Source organism: Monodelphis domestica, chromosome 6 (assembly GCF_027887165.1).
Source record: "Monodelphis domestica isolate mMonDom1 chromosome 6, mMonDom1.pri, whole genome shotgun sequence".
In the NCBI taxonomy this organism is placed as follows: domain Eukaryota; kingdom Metazoa; phylum Chordata; class Mammalia; order Didelphimorphia; family Didelphidae; genus Monodelphis; species Monodelphis domestica.
The window spans coordinates 250,727,047-250,746,472 of record NC_077232.1 but is presented as its reverse complement, the minus strand read 5'-3'; the positions used below and the strand labels follow the sequence as shown (position 1 = coordinate 250,746,472).

At 37.7% G+C, this 19,426-nt stretch overlaps 1 protein-coding gene across 6 annotated transcripts in view; it reads left to right on the top strand.

The window, feature by feature from the left end:
- The window catches only part of SEC24B (SEC24 homolog B, COPII coat complex component), a 92,808-nt gene that overhangs the window by 63,286 nt on the left and 10,096 nt on the right, over window positions 1-19,426 (top strand). For all 6 annotated transcript variants that reach the window (XM_056803095.1, XM_056803094.1, XM_056803093.1 and 3 more), the window contains 10 exons: window positions 1,692-1,818; window positions 2,513-2,622; window positions 4,386-4,498; window positions 5,572-5,690; window positions 6,406-6,461; window positions 6,766-6,972; window positions 8,197-8,320; window positions 13,749-13,907; window positions 14,527-14,700; window positions 17,705-17,815. In XM_056803095.1, coding sequence (XP_056659073.1) covers window positions 1,692-1,818; window positions 2,513-2,622; window positions 4,386-4,498; window positions 5,572-5,690; window positions 6,406-6,461; window positions 6,766-6,972; window positions 8,197-8,320; window positions 13,749-13,907; window positions 14,527-14,700; window positions 17,705-17,815 — 1,300 coding nt within the window. The remainder of the gene's footprint in view (window positions 1-1,691; window positions 1,819-2,512; window positions 2,623-4,385; window positions 4,499-5,571; window positions 5,691-6,405; window positions 6,462-6,765; window positions 6,973-8,196; window positions 8,321-13,748; window positions 13,908-14,526; window positions 14,701-17,704; window positions 17,816-19,426) is intronic.

Below are 19,426 nucleotides of genomic sequence, written 5' to 3'. Positions count from 1 at the left end.
TCTTGTAACCAAGGAATAATATTCTAAATTGACTAAATAAAAAATTTTTTTAAATGTCCCATGACTATCAATCATATCAAACAGATCAACTCTTTAATAGTAAGGGGAGGGGGGGTGGAACAGAAGACTCAGTGAGACTGTTAACTAGAGCTAAAAATTAAGGAAAACTTTTCTTTAGGCGGAATATCATAACTAAATGTTTAACATGACTTACTCTGTTTATTTTGACTTTGTTCAACTTCTTTTTCTTAAAGTTATTGTGCCTGTTAGGTTTGCCAGTATTTTTTAGATATCAATAGACTTATAGAAATTCATTTTGGACCTCAGTTGCACATGCCCACTACATTTTTCCTATGCCTTTACTACTGCTCTTCACTGTTACTCCCTAAGAAAATCCATTTCTCTTTCAAATAAACAGATGAGCCTTAAAGGAATAGGTAGGGCATGTTGAGTTTATTCAAGGCACGATTCTTTTACCTTCAGTCTTAGAATCAATACTGTGTATTAGTTCCAAGGCAGAAGAGTAATAAGGTCTAGGCAATGGGGGTTAAGTGACTTACCCAGGGTCACAGAGCTGGGAAGTGTCTGAGGCCAGATTTGGATGCAGGACTTCTCTTTTCTGGGTCTGATTCTCAATCTACCGAGCAACCTAACTGTCCCCTTCAAGGCACAATTCTTAATAGTTCTCTTCTTTCATTTGGGGCTAGTTGGTCAGTTGGGTCTTGTTAAGTCAATTCAAGGCATAAGAAAATGTAAGCCATCTTTTTTAAAAGAAAGCTCATTGAAGATGTGACACTGAAGAGTGACCAATTCAAATGTACTTTCTAAGGATAGTTAAAGAAAGTGGGAACATCTAGGCCAAGGGGGAAAAGACTTGGTTATATATGGTGACTCTTTTTAAAGGGCTATTGTCACATGTGGAAGAAGCATAAGGCCTCTCCTAGACCCCAAAAGGAAGAATCATCAGTTATTAGTAAAAGTTGCAAAGAGAAATGTTATAGGCCTATGGCTAGGTGAAACTTCCCCCAGACAGAATGATCTGCTGCAGATGACAATGGGCATCTTGTTAGAAGAGGTCTTGAGGCAGTCTATGGGATGGCCACATGGGTCAGCCAGGTTTATAGGAGGGATTCTAGTTCCATTACAGATTGCACTCCATGTTGTCTGAAGTCCTGCCAACTCTGAGATCTTGTGTTTCTCATTTACTTCGCGGCCTAAGTATATACGCTAAGCCTTAAGTGAACCAAGAACATAAGCAAAGATGCTCATATCTCTCTCTCTCTCTCTCATATGCAATGAAACCCACAGAGCTACCTCTCTAGGCATAGTCCACCCAATAAGACACAATGGTACCTTTCCATTGAATTCTATATATGTACATCCAGATTACTTCTGGGGCACAGCAGATAGACCCTGACTTATGCATTCCCTTAGCCCATCATGCCACTTGTCAGCTCATCTCTACTACTTGTATTTTAGGGATATTGCCTCCTTGTTTGTAAAGAGGAGAGGCAGCTGAATAGCTGCTTATTCTGCTTCAAAGCCCTGAAGATATTACTGGAATGATGCCATTTCAATCCATACACATAAGCAATGATGAGTTCTTACCTTTGTACTGAGCAGAACCATAACAGGTATTTAACATTTCCCTCAAATAATGTGTGCTACAACTTTTTCGTTTTATTTCCCAGCAATTACCAGTGATAACATCAAGCACCATTGTGAGATGCCGGTCTTGCAGGACCTACATCAACCCATTTGTGTCCTTCATTGATCAGAGGAGATGGAAATGCAACCTGTGCTATAGAGTTAATGATGGTAAGTTTCCTATTTGGGGGCAGAACTTAATGTTTGTTTGGGCTTTTTAATGTTATAGATTTTAAGTGTTTTCTAACAATGTGCCATAAAGTGTTTTCTGCCCACGATTCTATGAAAGAAATGTCTATATTAAGAACATCCTTGTTTTGCCCCATCCAAGTGGAATAATTGATACTGAGATTCAGATCACATCCCTGTGTGTAAAGAGATTCATAAAGCAAGCAGAGAAGGATATCCAAGTATAGTCCTCTGTCTTAAGTTACATTTACATATGGCAGGGGACAGCTTGTACCTAGAGAGTTTTAGAGAAGTCAGATTATATGTCATTAGTCCCTAGGATATTTCATAGAGACCCTTACTCTCCTTGTTTCAAGTGTGTCTCTTTATGTCTCGCTCATAGCACCTGTGTTGTCTGGTGGGTAGGATGCTGCTAGTTTCGGAAGCAACGTTCTAGACCTGTTCTTGGTTTCAGAAACGAACTTCATATTTTTGCACTGGGGTTATTTTTTTAAAGGAAAGTATTTTTATGATTCAGTGATTATTAACCTCCTTGGAATTCTTGAGAAAAAATATATCAAAATTAAAAGTGGTAGTTCTTAAATTTTCTGTGGCATAACTGTTTAGTTGTAGGTATAAAAACCATATGTTTTATCTGTCAGTGATGATTTGCATTGGATTCCCAATTATTGTCTAGTTCCTGAGGAATTTATGTATAATCCCCTTACCCGTTCCTATGGAGAGCCTCACAAACGGCCCGAGGTTCAGAATTCAACCGTGGAATTCATTGCTTCTTCAGACTACATGGTAACTATCCAGTGTTTTGTTATAATTATCTGGTCATGTGGTTGCAGTGCTAGTTTTTAGTTCTCAATTCTGTGACTCTTCACTAGTGTTTTGAAGATTTAACAGAATAAGGTTGGGGGGAGGCTTAGTGTTCATTTATGTGTTTCCTTTTGTTTTATTTAAATTTGAAAGTTGGACAGTGAAAACATGAATTTTTTGAAAAGACATTTTAAAATAAAACATTTTTCAATCAGTAAACTTTAATAATTGTCTTCATTGTGTAAATGCTAAAGTTTGCAGTGTTTTTTACATAATCTTTCAATTACAGTGAGGTATAGACATGTTATCCTCATTTTTATTACATTGTAACAGAGTTGAGATTGAACTTCCTTGATTTCAAAATCCGAACTTCTTTCCACAATAGCATTCTCTAATAATAACAATCACTAACGTCATCACTTTTGTTGCCTTCTGGTTGTCTGGCCATCATATTAGCTTAGGTGTGCTATCACCATCTCAGATAAACTTCCTGTCTGTCTCAAGCTACTCCATTTAAGATTTGTTGAACTGGTTCACCAAATACCCAGCTTCGTTGTTACTGGTTTCAGTATGGTTCAGTTCTTTCTCCTTCACATTCAAATCCTTTGGGTGGCTTCTGCTCATCTAGGCAGTCTTCTTTCTCTTACTTATTGGAATCCACCAGACTTTTCACTTCAGCGTCTTTGCTATCTCCAGCCTTTGCCCGTCTATCTGGTCGCAGGGTAACATCCCATGTGTGCCCGGTAGCTTAACAGTCTGGGCCATTTCCTTTCCCTGACTCTCCATTGTCTTTCATATCTATTTTTGTCAGTAGCCCCACTTAAAATTGCAAGGTCCTTCCTCATGTACTAGAGAAGAAAACTTGGTGAATTATAGTGGGGGAAATTTAGAGATGTTGCATACAGCAGCCTACACTGTTTTTCTTTGGTTCTTCTTTCCTCCAGTGAGGCACGCCATCTTACTCAGTTTCCTATCTCCCTCTCCAAGCTCTGCTTTCTTTATGACATCCTGTTCTCAATCTCTTATAATTTATTTTTCAACTATTATGAGTTCTGAATCTGATACTCAATGAATCCTACTCTAATTGAAAATGAAAGAAAGTTAGTTGTAGTGTTCCTTATCTGAAAGTCTCAGCTGGGGGTTTGATGCCCGAATTGGGCTACAGAACATAGCCAAAGAAACACTTAGTAGTAGCCCTCACCACAAACAGGAATTGATGCCTCCCAGTCCTGTCTCCTCACCTCTTGGCACACCTTTTTTTTTTTTTTAAATTAAAACCCTTATCTTCCTTCTTGGAATTAATACTGTATATCTGTTCCAAGGCAGAAGAGTGGTAAGGGCTAGGCAATGGGGGTCAAGTGACTTGCCCAGGGTCACACAGCTAGGAAGTGTCTGAGGCCACATTTGAACATAGGACCTCCTGTCTCTAGGCTTGGCTCTCAATCCACTGAGCCACCCAGTTGCCCCCTTGGCACAGCATTTCTTAAGTAGGGGAGTCTTGGCCAATTCTATTTCATTGTGACTCCCTAAACAATGCCTTTCCCACATAGCCCATAGCAACTAAATTTAAGGGAAACAAAAGAAAAAAGAACTTTATTGCTTTGTTTGTTCTTTTGGTAATCTGTAAGTAAACTTTTTACAGAGTAGCTAATGCAGTAATTTCAGTAGCTTTTGTTTTGCAATCTTAGAATAATATAAAAGAATGAATTATGGCTACAAAATAAATTGCATTATTTCTATTCTAGCTTCGTCCTCCTCAGCCTGCAGTGTACTTGTTTGTTTTGGATGTCTCTCATAATGCAGTGGAAGCTGGGTATTTGACCATTGTCTGCCAGTCTCTCTTGGAAAATCTGGACAAGTAAGGATATTATATAATCAAGCCCTGTTCAGAGTTTTAGGAATATTACTGGAGAATATTTTTAAGTTAGCTTTCATTTTACATCACTTTATGTACCAGTAGCAACTGCCTTTCTCTTTGGTTCTAATTGTAATTTACACCATTATATCTATTTAACTGTATGATGGAAACAGTTCTTTGTACCATATAAACGTAATTTGTTATAGATCAGCTTCAAATATGCTGATGTTTGGGCATATTTACCAGGAAAAGAAAGTAAATACGTCTGTAGAATTTGAGAGTTGAAAGGAACTTCAACAACCATCTAATTAAGCCCATCTCCTCAATAAAATATCTAAAAGGTAGTTGTCTCTGATAAAAGAGAGCTTTTAACATTATTGATGAGTTCTACTTTGGACACTATTAATTGATGTGACAGAGAACAAAACCCAGAACTGAAGTGCTATAGAAAGAAGTTTATTAACTCATCTAACAGAGAGGAGAATCAAAAAAAGAGTGGTTGTCTTCTCCTTTCCCACAAGTGGCTATCACAGAAGCAGTTTCCAAATAAGAAGTGAAGGTTTCTTGAGATGTATAGCAGGAGTAAACTCCTTGCATTAACTTTCAGATCTGACTAGGATTCTATATAGTCAGCACAATCTAATCCTAAATTAAGCATTAAAGAATTCTGGTCTCTAAGCAACAGGTCTGGTTTCTCACCCTTGCAACACCTCAAACAATACAATAAAGTTTTCCCACAACTCCCCCCTTTTAAATCAGCAAGCAGTGTTTGGTTCATCCATTAGTCCTTCTTTAACTTAATATTTGGGTGCTGACATGAATATCTTCTTTATTGAAGTGTAAATTCCAGATATGCCTAATTTTTTTAAAGGAATAATTTATCATTTCTTGTACACTTTAGATTTCAGTGTTCTCCCACGTGAACTGTCCATGATGCTTTATATGGATCAATTTGGTTTTCTTCAGGCCTTTTAATAAAAGAAAGGGTTTGCTCAACCCCAAATTTACCATTTAGTTGCTCTTTTGTCATTTAAAAAGTACATGGTATTGAAAGTTGTTTTCTTTGTCTTTAGGCTGCCTGGAGATTCAAGAACAAGAATTGGGTTCATAACTTTTGACAGCACAGTTCATTTCTATAACTTACAAGAAGGATTATCACAGCCTCAGATGTTGATTGTCTCAGACATAGATGGTAAATACTTAATAAGATACATTAGGACAGTCTTGGACTGGTATATAACTAAACTGTGCTTATAATTTCAAATTGCATATGAGAGTAAATGTGGGGACATATTCCAGAGATAAGTTTACTTGGCACACACACCCTGCTATATAATAGGAGAACACTGTAAATTGTTTTTTTATTCTGTTGTACTACAGTTATAATTAGTTGTTACATTTAATTAAGTCAGGTTGTAGGCATAAATGCATCCTTCTTATATGTAACATAATTTAAGCTCCTTCCTATATTATAATCCTTTTTGCTTTCATTTGTTTATTAGAACAAATATCTTCTCTCCTTAAAAAAATTTTTTTTCAATTACATATAGCTATAAAACAATTTTTGATAGTTGTTTTCTGACATTTGCAATTCAGATTCTCTCCCTTACTCTCTCTCCCTCCCCAAATTGGTAGAGTCTGATATAGGTTATACCAGTGCTTTCATGCAGTACATATTCCCTGTTCTAACTGCTGGGACAGAAGATATGTATCACATATGCCATGAAAAACTCATGAAGGAAATAAAGTGGAAGATGACATGCTCTGATTTGCCATCAGACTCCAACAGTTCCTTCTTGGATGGCATTTTATCAAGAGTCCCTGGGGGTTATCTTGGGACCTTGCTTTGTTGAGAGCAGTTTAGTCCTTCATAGCTGATCATCACACAATATTTCTGTTACCCACAGATATCTTCTTACCTACACCTGATAGTTTACTTGTAAATCTACATGAAAGCAAGGAGGTAAGTAGGGGATTTTTTAAAAATTATAATATTGTGATTTAAGTCATGAAAAAGTTAAACCTTAGGGCTTAGTTTTTGTCTAAAATTTTGCACTTAAATGTATTGTTTTGGATAGATTTTCTAGAAATATTATATTGAAAGTAGCCACATTTCCTCATTAACTATAGTAAGTTTTAGAAAGACTTGATATTTCAATTATATATAACCTTGAACCTAAAAAAAGTGAGAGAGTTATACTCCAGAATGCTTTAGATAAGTCATTTCCTTTTCTTCTTGGTAACTCTTTGTAATCTTTGTTTTCCAGCTGATAAAAGACTTATTGAATGCTTTACCAAATATGTTCACCTATACAAGAGAAACCCATAGTGCTCTTGGTCCTGCACTTCAGGCTGCCTTTAAATTAATGTCTCCAACAGGTGGCCGTGTGTCTGTATTCCAGACACAGTTACCTTCCTTGGGTGCAGGGCTCCTGCAGTCCAGAGAAGATCCTAATCAGAGATCAAGTACAAAGGTATTTTTTATTTTACTTTTATATCACATTCAAGAGAGTACTTTCCATTCCCTAGCCTTTAATTTTAGGACTCCAGCCATTTTTTTACATGCTTGAACTATTAGTTATTCCTCAAACATTAGGAAGTTATTTTTTGGTTCATTTAAGGAAATTTTACATATTCTAACTTCATGAATGTTGGGCAGTGACACAGTTATTGAAATGAAAAGAAAGGTCCAGTCTTTGCTTTTTGCTATAAACTTAGTACTCATTAATTAAAAAAAGAACAAAGCACCGCATTGGCCAGCATTTCTTTTCATTAATAAATGCCTGTTGCATGCCATGTACTTCAGTAGGCCTCAACTGCCCCTACTTTCTTAGAGCTCACATTTACTCTGGAGAGACAGCCTCTGTGGGGGTCCTGGGAGAGTTGGGGGGGGGGTAATTTAGGAAAGGGGACTAGCAGGAGGATTGGGAAGGATTTTATGGAGAAGATGGTTAGACTGTAGCAGGTGTTTTACTCCTGTATTAGGCCAAATGCATGTGCTTTTTTACTAAGCAGAGTGCTCATGGTGTCCTCTTAATAGTCAATCAAAACATGCCAACAGGAAAGTAAGAGTGGTCACTTAAACAGTAATGCTGTATCCCCACAAAGACAAAGTTGATTTTTAAAGGGGATAATTTTTTGTCAAGAAGAAGCAGGAGAAAGGGTTTTCTAAACTTGTAAGAATAGCAAGAAGCCTTCATATCCAGTTCAGTATCCATTGGCATGCAAAGATAGATACCTTCTAGCCCGCTAAAAATTCCCAACAGTTATTAAACTAGTGCAGATCTTTGCTATTGTGCTAGTCAAACAAATTATTTGTTTTAATTTTCTCAACTACACTCTTCCTACTCTGGGCTGAGAAACCAATTAAATTAGTCTGTTTATTGGTCAGACCAAAAAGTCTCAGATCTGACATCCAGAAAATCTGAATGAGGTCTTGATATAACTTCTTCAGAGTGTAGCTGTATTTGTATCCTTTCAAAGAGAAATCATTTTAGGGTTCCAACTGTAGTAAGGAGTTAGATAGCCTGTATTTTGACCAGTTTGAGGTTATAGCATGTTGGGGCCAGTATCTCCTAACTTATTTATATTTAAAGATATTAATAATCAGTGCCTCAAGATAAAGGCATCTATATGCCCATACTACTTCTCCTGTGTGCATAAAAATATCTTTAATTTTTTTTAATGTTTTTCTAAAGGTGGTGCAACATCTTGGACCTGCAACTGATTTTTATAAGAAACTGGCATTAGACTGTTCAGGACAACAGACAGCAGTGGATCTATTCCTTTTAAGTTCACAGTATTCTGATCTGGCTTCTCTAGGTAAGATAATTCTTCAGTTCTACCTGTTTACTTGTGCCAATTTTAATTTTAAAAAAATCAAGCTATTGGAGCTCTTTTTTTTTTTTAAGTCCTACATTTGGGAAGAGTTGGACATGGGCACAAAGGAAGCATTTACTGTATGTGACAAAATTAAGGTCAACAAACCTGTTGTGTACTACAATGCCTATTACGTGCAAGGCATTATGTTCTAGGGTGCTTGTGATACTAAGACAAAAGAAAAACAGTCCTTTGATCTCATTGTGCATAAGCACAAAGTAAATGCAAAGTAATTTCCGGAGGAATAAAGTGGTAACTGACTTCTTATAGGAAGGTGACTCCTGACCGATACTTTGATGGAAGGGAAGAGCTCTTGAGAGAAAGATGAAAAAGTAGGAAGGGGCTAGATCACAACTTTAAAAAGACAAAGAGGGGACTAGATTTGATCCTAGAGTTAAGTGCAATAGGGAGCCACTGGAGATGATCAAATCAGAGGATTGGCATGATTGAAAGTATGGGTCATTAAGAGAGCTCAGTTTGACAGCTGGAGGATGACTAGGCTAGAGAGAGACTTGAGGGAAGCCAGCCCGCAAAAGACTGTTAGGATAGTCCTGGGGTATGAGGTTAAGATGGTGGCAGGATCAGAAGGGAAGAGGCAACATAAAAAAGAAATGATGCAAAGGAAGAAACAAAGAGGATTGACAACTGTTTGAGCATGGATGGGAGAATCTTGTGTTGAGATGGCACATAGGTAGCCTCTGTGTCTGTGGAAAGGTGTTGCCTTCCACAGGAATTGGGAGCCTAGGAGGGGAAGATGGTGGGGAGGGGGGATGATGACTTCAGTTTTGGAAGTACCAAGTTCGTGAAGTCTACAAGGTACCCATTTTGAAATGTCCATTAGGCAGTAAGAACAAGGCCAAGAGAGAGACCCTAGCTGAACGAATATATCTGAGAATTGCTTGCATAGTGATGAATCTTGAAATTATGGGAAGTGATGAAATTTTGCAGGGACAGAAGAGAATCCAGAACAGAGCTGGGGGAGGGGGGGGCACCTGCCATTAATGGACATATGGTCCAGATGAAGAACCAGCAGAAGAGACTGAAGGAAATGTTCAGACAGGTGGTGGAAAGAACAGAGAGAAAGAGTATAGTGTCACAAAGAACCTAGAGGAGAGAGAGTAACATAGGAGGAAGAAGTGAGAGACATAAAGTAGATGGTTTTAAGTGACAGGTTGGAGAATTTTATGTAGTCAAAATCTGTGAATAGAGGACCACAGTAGAGCAATCTGTGTTTTAGAAATATCTGTTTGGTGAAAGGGTACCTTGAGGTTATGGGGCACAGGAACCAGGGAAGCCAATCATTGCCCTAACTGTTTGGGTTGCCTCCTAATTGATTATTCCATTTGGTTTGGTGGGGAGAAGGGAGTGGTTATGAAAGATGTTCTAGAAGTGCTCGTAACAAGATGTGCCATTGGACTTTGAGTAAGAGAAAATTAAGTCAAGGGTAACTGCCAGATTGCAAACCCTCAGAATGGAATTTGAAACATCTGGTCAGCAGTTGGTGAAAGACTAGAACTTAAGATATAGATTCAGTAATTATCTATGAAGATGGGATGATGAGGTGCTAATGAGGAGGCCTTGGGTGACATGTACACTTAGTGGATAGGGAAGGTTTTCATCCAGCAAGGAAGACTGAGGAAGAAAGGTCTGGCTATTAGGAGAACTGGGAGTAAGTATCGAACAAGCTAACTACAGATAGACATGGTTGCCAATAGGATGAGGGTTCGATCAACACCATCATAAAGCACAAAAAAATGACACAAAATAAGGACCAGGAAAAGGCCAGCTAATTTAGTGGTCAAGGCTGTTGAAAGCATCAAAGAGGTTTTGCTAGGATAAGATGTGTAAAGGTTGACCTTGACAAGAAAGACAGTATCTCCCTCTAAGAGTAGAGCAAGGGAAAAAATAAGATAGCATAATTAAAAGGGGATTTTAAATATGGCATAGGAGAGAAGAGTGAATTCTTTTCGAAATTTTGGAGTTCAAAGGAGACCTCCCAGACATTTTGTCCAGTTAAGGAAAGGACCCCTCTACAACATCCTCAGTAAACACTTATCCTTCTGCTAGAAGGCATGCAATATATAGTAAAGAAATTATTTTATTTACATATGTATTTTATAGTTTGCAAAGCACTTCATGTTAACTCATTGGATCTCACAACAACATTGTGAGGTTAGTTCTGTTATCCCCATTTTACAAATGAGAAAACTAAAGTAATAGATGTTAAGTGACTTTCCTAAGGTCACACAGCTGTTAAATGTTCACGGCTGGAGTCCATTTTAAGTGTCTTGAATCTTAATCTACACTTTATTCACTACCAGCAACCTATTCCATTTGGAAAAAACTCAGATTATTTGGATGTTTTTTCCTAAAACCAACCCTAAATTTGCCTCTTAGCAAGGTCAGTTTCTACCCATTACTCCTGGGTTTGCCCACAGTGGACAAATGGAATAGTTCTAATCCCTCTTCCTCAAAGAGATTTTCAGATACTTGAAGCCAGTGATGGTGTGCCTCCCCCAATTGTCTTCTTTCTAAACTTGCCATGTTCCTTTCACTAGTCCTCTTTCGATACTGACTCAAGGCCATTCACTCCTCTAGAAGCTTTATGAGCTGATATTTTTCCCAAACTCTGGTACCTAGAGCAAATGGCTAGGAGGCACTCCTAAATCCCTGGCAGCTCTGCCTCTTATGCAGGCTACGTTTCTCTTGGCTTTTTCAGCTATCCTGACATGTGTCAAGTTTGCAGACCATAAAAACCCATTGATCTTTTTCACACAAACTACTGTCTAACCATGCCACTCTGATCTTGTCAGTAATTTTGTCTATTAGCTTTGGTGCAGTTTGCTAGCCAGCCTACCAGGACCTTTTTGGACCCTGTCATCTAGTGTCTTATTTATATACCAGCTTTGTGCTATCATCTGCAGATTTGATGAGCATGTTGGCTCTGTCTTTATCTAGGTCATTGATTCAAATGTTAAAACTGCATGGGACCAAACACGGATCCCTGGGGCACACTGTTGGAGCCCTTCCAAGCCGATATTGAGCCATTAATGACTACCCCTCAATGCAGACTTTGAGTCGGTCCCAAATCCATCTAACTTGTTATCACATGCCCCGCTTTTCTTCATCCTGATCCTCAGAATGGCATGAGAGACTGAGCTTTGTGAAAGTGTAGGCAAATGAAAGTGACAGGATTCCCTGAAGCTCCTTGTCTAATGGACCTACTTCAAAAGGAGGAAGCACGAGGCTGGTCTGGCATGGCCAGGTTTTTGCCAAAGTCAATCTGTGAACAGCAGGCTTGTTTTTTTCTTATATTGAAAAAAATTTTTATTTGTGTGTCAATACATTTCCTAGTATAGTCCCACATCCCCAGATATCTCTTATCACAAGATGTTTTAAAAGGAAGGGGAAAAACCAATTCAGCAAACTTAACCAGCACAAGGACCAAGGCCGATAACGTGGGTCATGTTCTGCACCCAAGAGTATGCCATGATCCTCCTCACCCTCTAACCTCTAAAAATAAACCAGCGTTATTTACTTTGCCGGGGGAGCAAGAAATTCTAATTGGGGCAGTTTGGGAAGTAAGCTGCTCTGCTTCTCTCTAGCAGAGAGAGCTTACAGCAAATGTCTGGATAATGGCCTCCCCTCATTACTATGCCTCCATGCCAGGCTTACAATCCGTTTCCTGGACTGCCCTGGTGGTCTGTAGTGTGGTGTTTCCAGTGACAAAATCACTTCTCTTTGTCCCCCATTAATTGGCACCCAGATTTCTCCATTATGCCCTCCTCCCTAACTTGTTTCTGAATTTTCTTATGTGAATACTCTTAGAGTGCCACTCTGTTTTCCCACCTCTTCTCCTTTACCTTTCCTGTTTCTTTTCATTATGTCAGAGATATCCAGAACCATATTTACTTGAGTTCATTCCACCAAGTCTCTCTGATACTTAAGAACTCAAATTTACCTCTTTGAAGTAGTTTCTCTGAAGCCAGGTTTTACTCGTGGTTACTTTCATGAATTTTGTCTCCAGTGAACTTCTAGGTGTCTTAATCACTATTCCTTCATTGTTGTTACCAAGCTTAGTTGAATCCACTTAGCTGCCTCCCTTCTCTCCCACCCCAACCCCACCTTTTTTTTTTTAACCCTTACTCTCTCTAAGGCAGAAAAGCAATAAGGGCTAGTCAACTGAAGTCAATGACTTGTCCAAAGTCAGACAGGGTGTATCTGAGGTCAGATTTGAACCCAGGTCCTCCCTACCTCAGACATGGAGCTTTGTCTGAGTCGTCCAGCTGCCACAAATTACATTCTTACCAGCTATGTTTTTAATTAAAAGATTTGTTTTCCCAATTACATGTAATAATAATTTTCAACATTTTCCAAAATTATAAGATCTAGTCTCCCTCTCTCCCTCCTTCCCTCCCCCCCACTTAGAGATGCTAATTTGATCTGGGACATACATGTGTTATCATGTTGAGCACACTTCCACATTGGTCATTGTTGCAAGAGCCCACTGTAATGAGGAACATAAATCTCTAATTACTTATAACACGTCTCATACAAAACCAAAATCTCCAAATAATATCACTGATGTGAAAGATAGTCTGCTTTGATTTGCACCCATCCAACTCCAACCTCTCTCTGGAGGTGGATAGCCTTCCCCATCATAAGTTCTTCAGGATTGTCCCACCTCATTGCATTGCTGAGAGTAGCCAATTTTTCTCAATTGACCACACCGACTTTTGATAGGTGTGCTCCAGTCCCTGACTATCTTCTTTGCCAATGAGTAATAATGGCGAAAACACTGTCTGGGCCTCTATGGTTTTCACTTTGTTGCCCAAGATTTTGTAATCATCTTGTGCCTGACTGGTAATATGGAGACAAAAATGAAACAGGTTCCTGCCTTTGGGTAGTTTACATTCTACTGCAGTATTATTTGTCTGTGTGAATCATGAAAGGGGTGATAGCCATCCACTTGGACAAGTTTTAAAAGGTTCTCTGTTAAAGCATGGGTACATGCTCTAGAAACTAGTAGGTCTCTTTTCATTTTCAGCTCAACAAAATAGCTCACTATAGAACAAGTTAGAGAAGAACAGAAAGATTGCTGTGCAGCTAGAAGGTTCATGCTTGGTTACCTTTATATTGTATTCAGTGGCACATTTGATATTAACCTGTTTCATTGAGACTTTATGTGTTTAGATTATACATATTTGATTTCAATTTGATTTTACCCACATGTCCTCTTCAATTCAATCTGTACTAGCCATTTAACTTGAAAAATATTTTAAATGCTGAACTAGCATGTACTATCAAGTTATGGACAATAAAGGAAGTTTTGGTTCTGCATCTATAAATGTTTACTTTTTTCTTTTCCAAGCTTGCATGTCCAAGTATTCTGCAGGTTGCATCTATTATTATCCATCTTTTCATCATACCCACAATCCCTCACAAGCAGAAAAATTGCAAAAAGACCTAAAACGGTATCTCACAAGGAAAATTGGATTTGAAGCCGTAATGAGAATAAGGTGTACAAAAGGTAAAAAAAAAATTGAGCTTGAATTGCTGCTTCTTCACATTTTCATTGAAATGGCTTACTTTATGAATGTTGTTACCCAGCAAATAAAAAGTCATGTGTCATTCTAACCAGGGAAATTCCAAATTGGACATTACAACTATGTACAATGTCAAATACTTGTTAAAAACTTTAAAAGTAATAGACTGCTTTATTAAAGGAAGAAATTCAACCACAACACATAATGTGGGATGAGAGGCAAGGAATAAGGGAGCCCTTAAATGAAACTGTGTTAAGAATGCTGTGTTTAATTGTCCCCTGTTTATATTTTACTTCCTTGGTCTTATGGGAGTTTGGAAGGATACAATCTAATGCCACATTTCAAATATAAAATGAATGGGCAGTTGCTTTGTTTGGAACATACATAGTTAACCCCGGTCACATGACATATAACACCATTAAGACTATGCATGTAAATGGACTAAATGTATAGTCTCTTGTCTTGAGTAAAGCTTAAAATGACATATTTTAATCTTTGAGATCCCTTTCCCACTCCCTTCCCACCCCACACACAACTCCATCTTTCAAATAAATTTAAAGGTCTAATGTCACTTTGACTTAAATCCAAATTTCTGCTTCTCAGGTCTCTCAATACACACTTTTCATGGAAATTTTTTTGTTCGATCTACTGATTTGCTTTCCCTGGCCAACATCAATCCTGATGCTGGATTTGCAGTGCAGATGTCAATTGAAGAAAATTTAACAGATACTTCCCTGGTGTGTTTTCAGACTGCACTATTGTATACCTCAAGCAAAGGTAAATGTAAATAGAACTTTTAAGCTTTTTAGACCATGTCTGGGAGAGAGAGGAATTTAGTGTTAAGTAATGATGTCAACTCTTATTAATTGAATTTAATTTAACTACTTGGGAAATTCCATTTCCTTTCTTTTTTTACAAGCCTTTCAGTAGTATAAGTAATGACTGAGTACAGACCTAATCTTTTTTTTTTTTATTTGGTCATTTCCAAACATTATTCATTGGAAACAAAGATCATTTTCTTTTCTTCCATCCCCCCCCCCCCCCCCCCCATCTCCCATAGCCCACCCGCAGTTCCACTGGGTATCACATGTGTTCTTGATTCAAACCCATTTCCATGTTGTTGGTATTTGCATTAGGGTTTCCTTTAGAGTCTCTCCTCTGTCATGTTCCCTCCACCGCTATAGTCAGGCAGTTGCTTTTCCTTGGTGTTTCCACTCCCACAGTTTATCCTCTGCTTGTGGATGGTGTTTTTTAGATCCCTGCAGATTGTTCAGGGACATTACAGTGCCATTAATGGAGACTTCCATTACGTTAGATTATACCACAGTGTATCAGTCTCTGTGTACAATGTTCTCCTGGTTCTGCTCCTCTCACTCTGCATCACTTCCTGGAGGTTGTTCCAGTCTCCCTGGAATTCCTCCAGTTCATTATTCCTTTTAGCACAATAGTATTCCATCACCAACATATACCACAATTTGCTCAGCCATTCCCCAATTGATGGGCATCCCCTCATTTTCCAATTTTTGGCCACCACAAAGAATGCAGTTATGAATATTTTTGTACAAGTCTTTTTGTCCATTATCTCTTTGGGGTACAGATCCAGCAGTGCTATGGCTGGGTCAAAGGGTAGACAGTCTTTTATCACCCTTTGGACATAGTTCCAAATTGCCCTCCAGAACAGTTGGATCAGTTCACAACTCCACCAGCAATGAATTAGTGTCCCCACTTTGCCACATCCCCTCCAGCATTCATTACTTTGCATAGCTGTCATGTTAGCCAATCTGCTAGGTGTGAGGTGATACCTCAGAGTTGTTTTGATTTGCATCTCTCTGATTATAAGAGATGTAGAGCACTTTTTCATGTGCTTATTAATAGTTTTGATTTCTTTGGCTGAGAACTGCCTGTTCATGTCCCTTGCCCATTTGTCAATTGGAGAATGGCTTGACTCTTTGTAAATTTGAGTAATTAGACCTTGGTCAGAGGTTTTTATGAAAATTGTTTCCCAATTTGTTGCTACCCTTCTGGTTTTAGTTATATTGGTTTTGTTTGTACAAAAACTTTTTAATTTGATGTAGTCAAAATTATTTATTTTACATTTTGTGACTCTTTCTAAGTCTTGCTTGGTTTTAAAATCTTTCCCTTCCCAAAGGTCTGACAGGTATACTATTCTCTGTTTGCCTAATTTACTTATAGTTTCCTTCTTTATGTTCAAGTCATTCACCCATTCTGAGTTTATCTTGGTGGAGGGTGTGAGGTGTTGATCCAAACCTAATCTCTCCCACACTGTCTTCCAATTTTCCCAGCAATTTTTATCAAATAATGGATTTTTGTCCCAAAAGCTGAGATCTTTGGGTTTGTCATAAACTGTCTTGCTGAGATCATTTACGCCAAGTCTATTCCACTGATCCTCCTTTCTGTCTCTTAGCCAGTACCAAATTGTTTTGATAACCACTGTTTTATAGTGTAGTTTGAGATCTGGGACTGCAAGTCCTCCTTCCTTTGCATTTTTTTTCATGATTTCCCTGGATATCCTTGATCTTTTGTTCTTCCAAATGATCTTAGTTATGGTTTTTTCTAATTCCGTAAAGAAGTTTTTCTTGTAGTTCAATGGGTATGGCACTAAATAAGTAAATTAATTTGGGTAAGATTGTCATTTTTATTCTGTTAGCTCATCCCACCCATGAGCAATCAATGTTTTTCCAATTGTTTAGATCTAGTTTTAGCTGTGTGGAAAGTGTTTTGTAGTTGTGTTCATATAGTTCCTGTGTTTGTCTCGGCAGATAGATTCCTAAGTATTTTATATTGTCTAAGGTGATTTTGAATGGGATTTCTCTTTCTAATTCTTGCTGCTGAAATGGGTTAGAGATATATAGAAATGGTGATGACTTATGCGGGTTTATTTTGTATCCTGCAACTTTGCTAAAGTTGTTGATTATTTCAATTAGCTTTTTGGTTGAATCTCTAGGATTCTTTAAGTAGACCATCATGTCATCCGCAAAGAGTGACAGCTTGGTCTCCTCATTGCCAATTTTAATACCTTCAATTTCTTTTTCTTCTCTAATTGCTGCTGCTAGTGTTTCTAGTACAATATTAAATAAAAGAGGTGATAATGGGCATCCTTGTTTTACTCCTGATCTTATTGGAAAGGCTTCTAGTTTATCCCCATTGCAGATGATGTTTCCTGATGGTTTTAGATATATACTGTTTATTATTTTTAGGAAAGGCCCTTCTATTCCTATACTTTCTAGTGTTTTCAATAGGAATGGGTGTTGTATTTTATCAAAGGCTTTTTCTGCATCTATTGAGATAATCATGTGATTTTTGTCAGTTTGCTTGTTAATATGGTCAATTATGTGGATGGTTTTCCTAATATTGAACCATCCTTGCATTCCTGGTATGAATCCTGCCTGGTCATAGTGGATAACCCTTGTGATGGCTTGCTGGAGTCTTTTTGCTAGTATCCTATTTAAGGTTTTTGCATCTATATTCATTAAGGAGATTGGTCTATAGTTTTCTTTCTCTGTTTTTGACCTGCCTGGCTTTGGGATCAGTATACAGACCTAATCTTTATTGATTCGGAGCTTCATACCCATCCCTTGCATTGAGGTGCCTTACATACATTACTGAAACAGTGAAAAAACATGTGACTATTAGAGTTTGTTTTGCAAAGTTTGATAGTATTTGTTTTTCTTTCAAACCTGTTCATTGTGAACCTTTCTTGAACAACTCTAAAATTAATGTTTTTTTATTCTAACATATACTTGTTCATAATTTTGTTTAGGTGAGCGGAGGATTCGAGTACACACACTTTGTTTGCCAGTAGTGAGTTCACTGGCAGATGTTTATGCAGGAGTAGATGTGCAAGCAGCTGTCTGCCTTCTAGCAAACATGGGTAAGTACAAGAATGAAGCAACAGTTGTAAGACATATTTTCTGCCCAATAAACTATAATTTTGCATACTTTTTATATCAAATCTCCTATTTTTATCTGTCTTTGCGTTTTCTGTTTCCTCCTGCACTCTTATTTAGTTCTTTTCCATATGCAGGTATTCTTTCCATATCACAGGGATGAGGGGTATAGTGCTCCTGTGATCTGGAATTAAAAATTTTTGGTCCTGTCATCGGACCAGAGAAAAAGTATGAATTTCTTCTTTTATATGATGTCTTATAGTACTTTATTGTGAAATTTGGATTAAGTAGTTGGCCATAAACTATATAGCTTCTAAATTTTTTCTCTGTCATCTGATGACCTTCACATATTATCTGTGGCTTCCACAAAACTCTCCAAAATTGCATTTAATTTTTTTAGGACTACCTGCACTATAGCAAAACTGCTATGGGGAAAGTTGCAGTATAGAAGGGATACCTGTATTCATGACTAATTCTTTAGTTTGAAAATTCTTTGAGAAACTGATAAAATCCCATCCTGTCTTCTGGAGTATTTCATCCAATAAAAGTTTTTAAATATCTCAGTGAGCATTTCTACTTTCCTATAGCATCAGAGAAAGATTAACCTATGTTAATTACAACTGGGGAAATTATGATTTGCTATTTCAGAGAAAAATCCTAATTCTGTTACATCTGATTTCAAGTTAAGGGTACAGTGGCTCATTTTCCCATTTTAGAACACCTAGTATTATGTGTCTTGTCTGTTACAGTTGCTGTTTCAGAACAAAGTGTGTGCTCCAAATGAAAACCTGAGGTTGCAAGTATAAAATGGGGTAAACAAAATCTGAAAATCTGGAGTATTTCATGACCTGGAAGCTCTATGGCTCAGCATTAATCCCACTCTCATCTCTAATACTGTGTTCAATTCTTCATGCCATGTTTTTAAAAAATATTTTATTTTCCCCCAATTACATGTAAAAACAATTTTTTAACTTTTTTTAAGTTTTGAGTTCCAAATTCTTTCCCTTCCTCATTCCCTCAGACAGTAAGCAATCTGATATAGATTTTGCATGTGTAATATAAAAAAATTTTTTTCCATATTGGTCATTTTGTAGAATAGATCTTAAATGGGAAGAAAAAAACACAGAAAATAAATATAATGTGTTTCAATCTGCATTCAGACTCCATCAGTTCTTTCTCCATGGACAGAGCATTTTTCATTATGAGTTTCTGGGATTATTTGGATCACTGTATTGCTGAGAATAAGTCATTCACAATTGTCAAAAAATATTGCTGTCACTGTGTACCATGTTCTTCTAGAGGTTCTGCTCACTTCACTTCACATCAGTTCATGTCCTTTCCAAATGTTTATGAAATCATCCTGCTCATCATTTCTCATATAGCTCAGTAGTATTCCATGACAATCATTTATCACAACTTGTTCAGCCATTCCCCCATTGATCCCCCCTCAGTTTCTAATTCTTTGCTACCACAAAAAGATGAACACCATGTTTTTAAGAAGTACATTCATAAGCTTGAGGGTGTCCAAAAGAGGGTACCCAGGATGATGATGATGATGAGCCTTCTTCCCATATCATGAAAATTGGTTTAGGGTA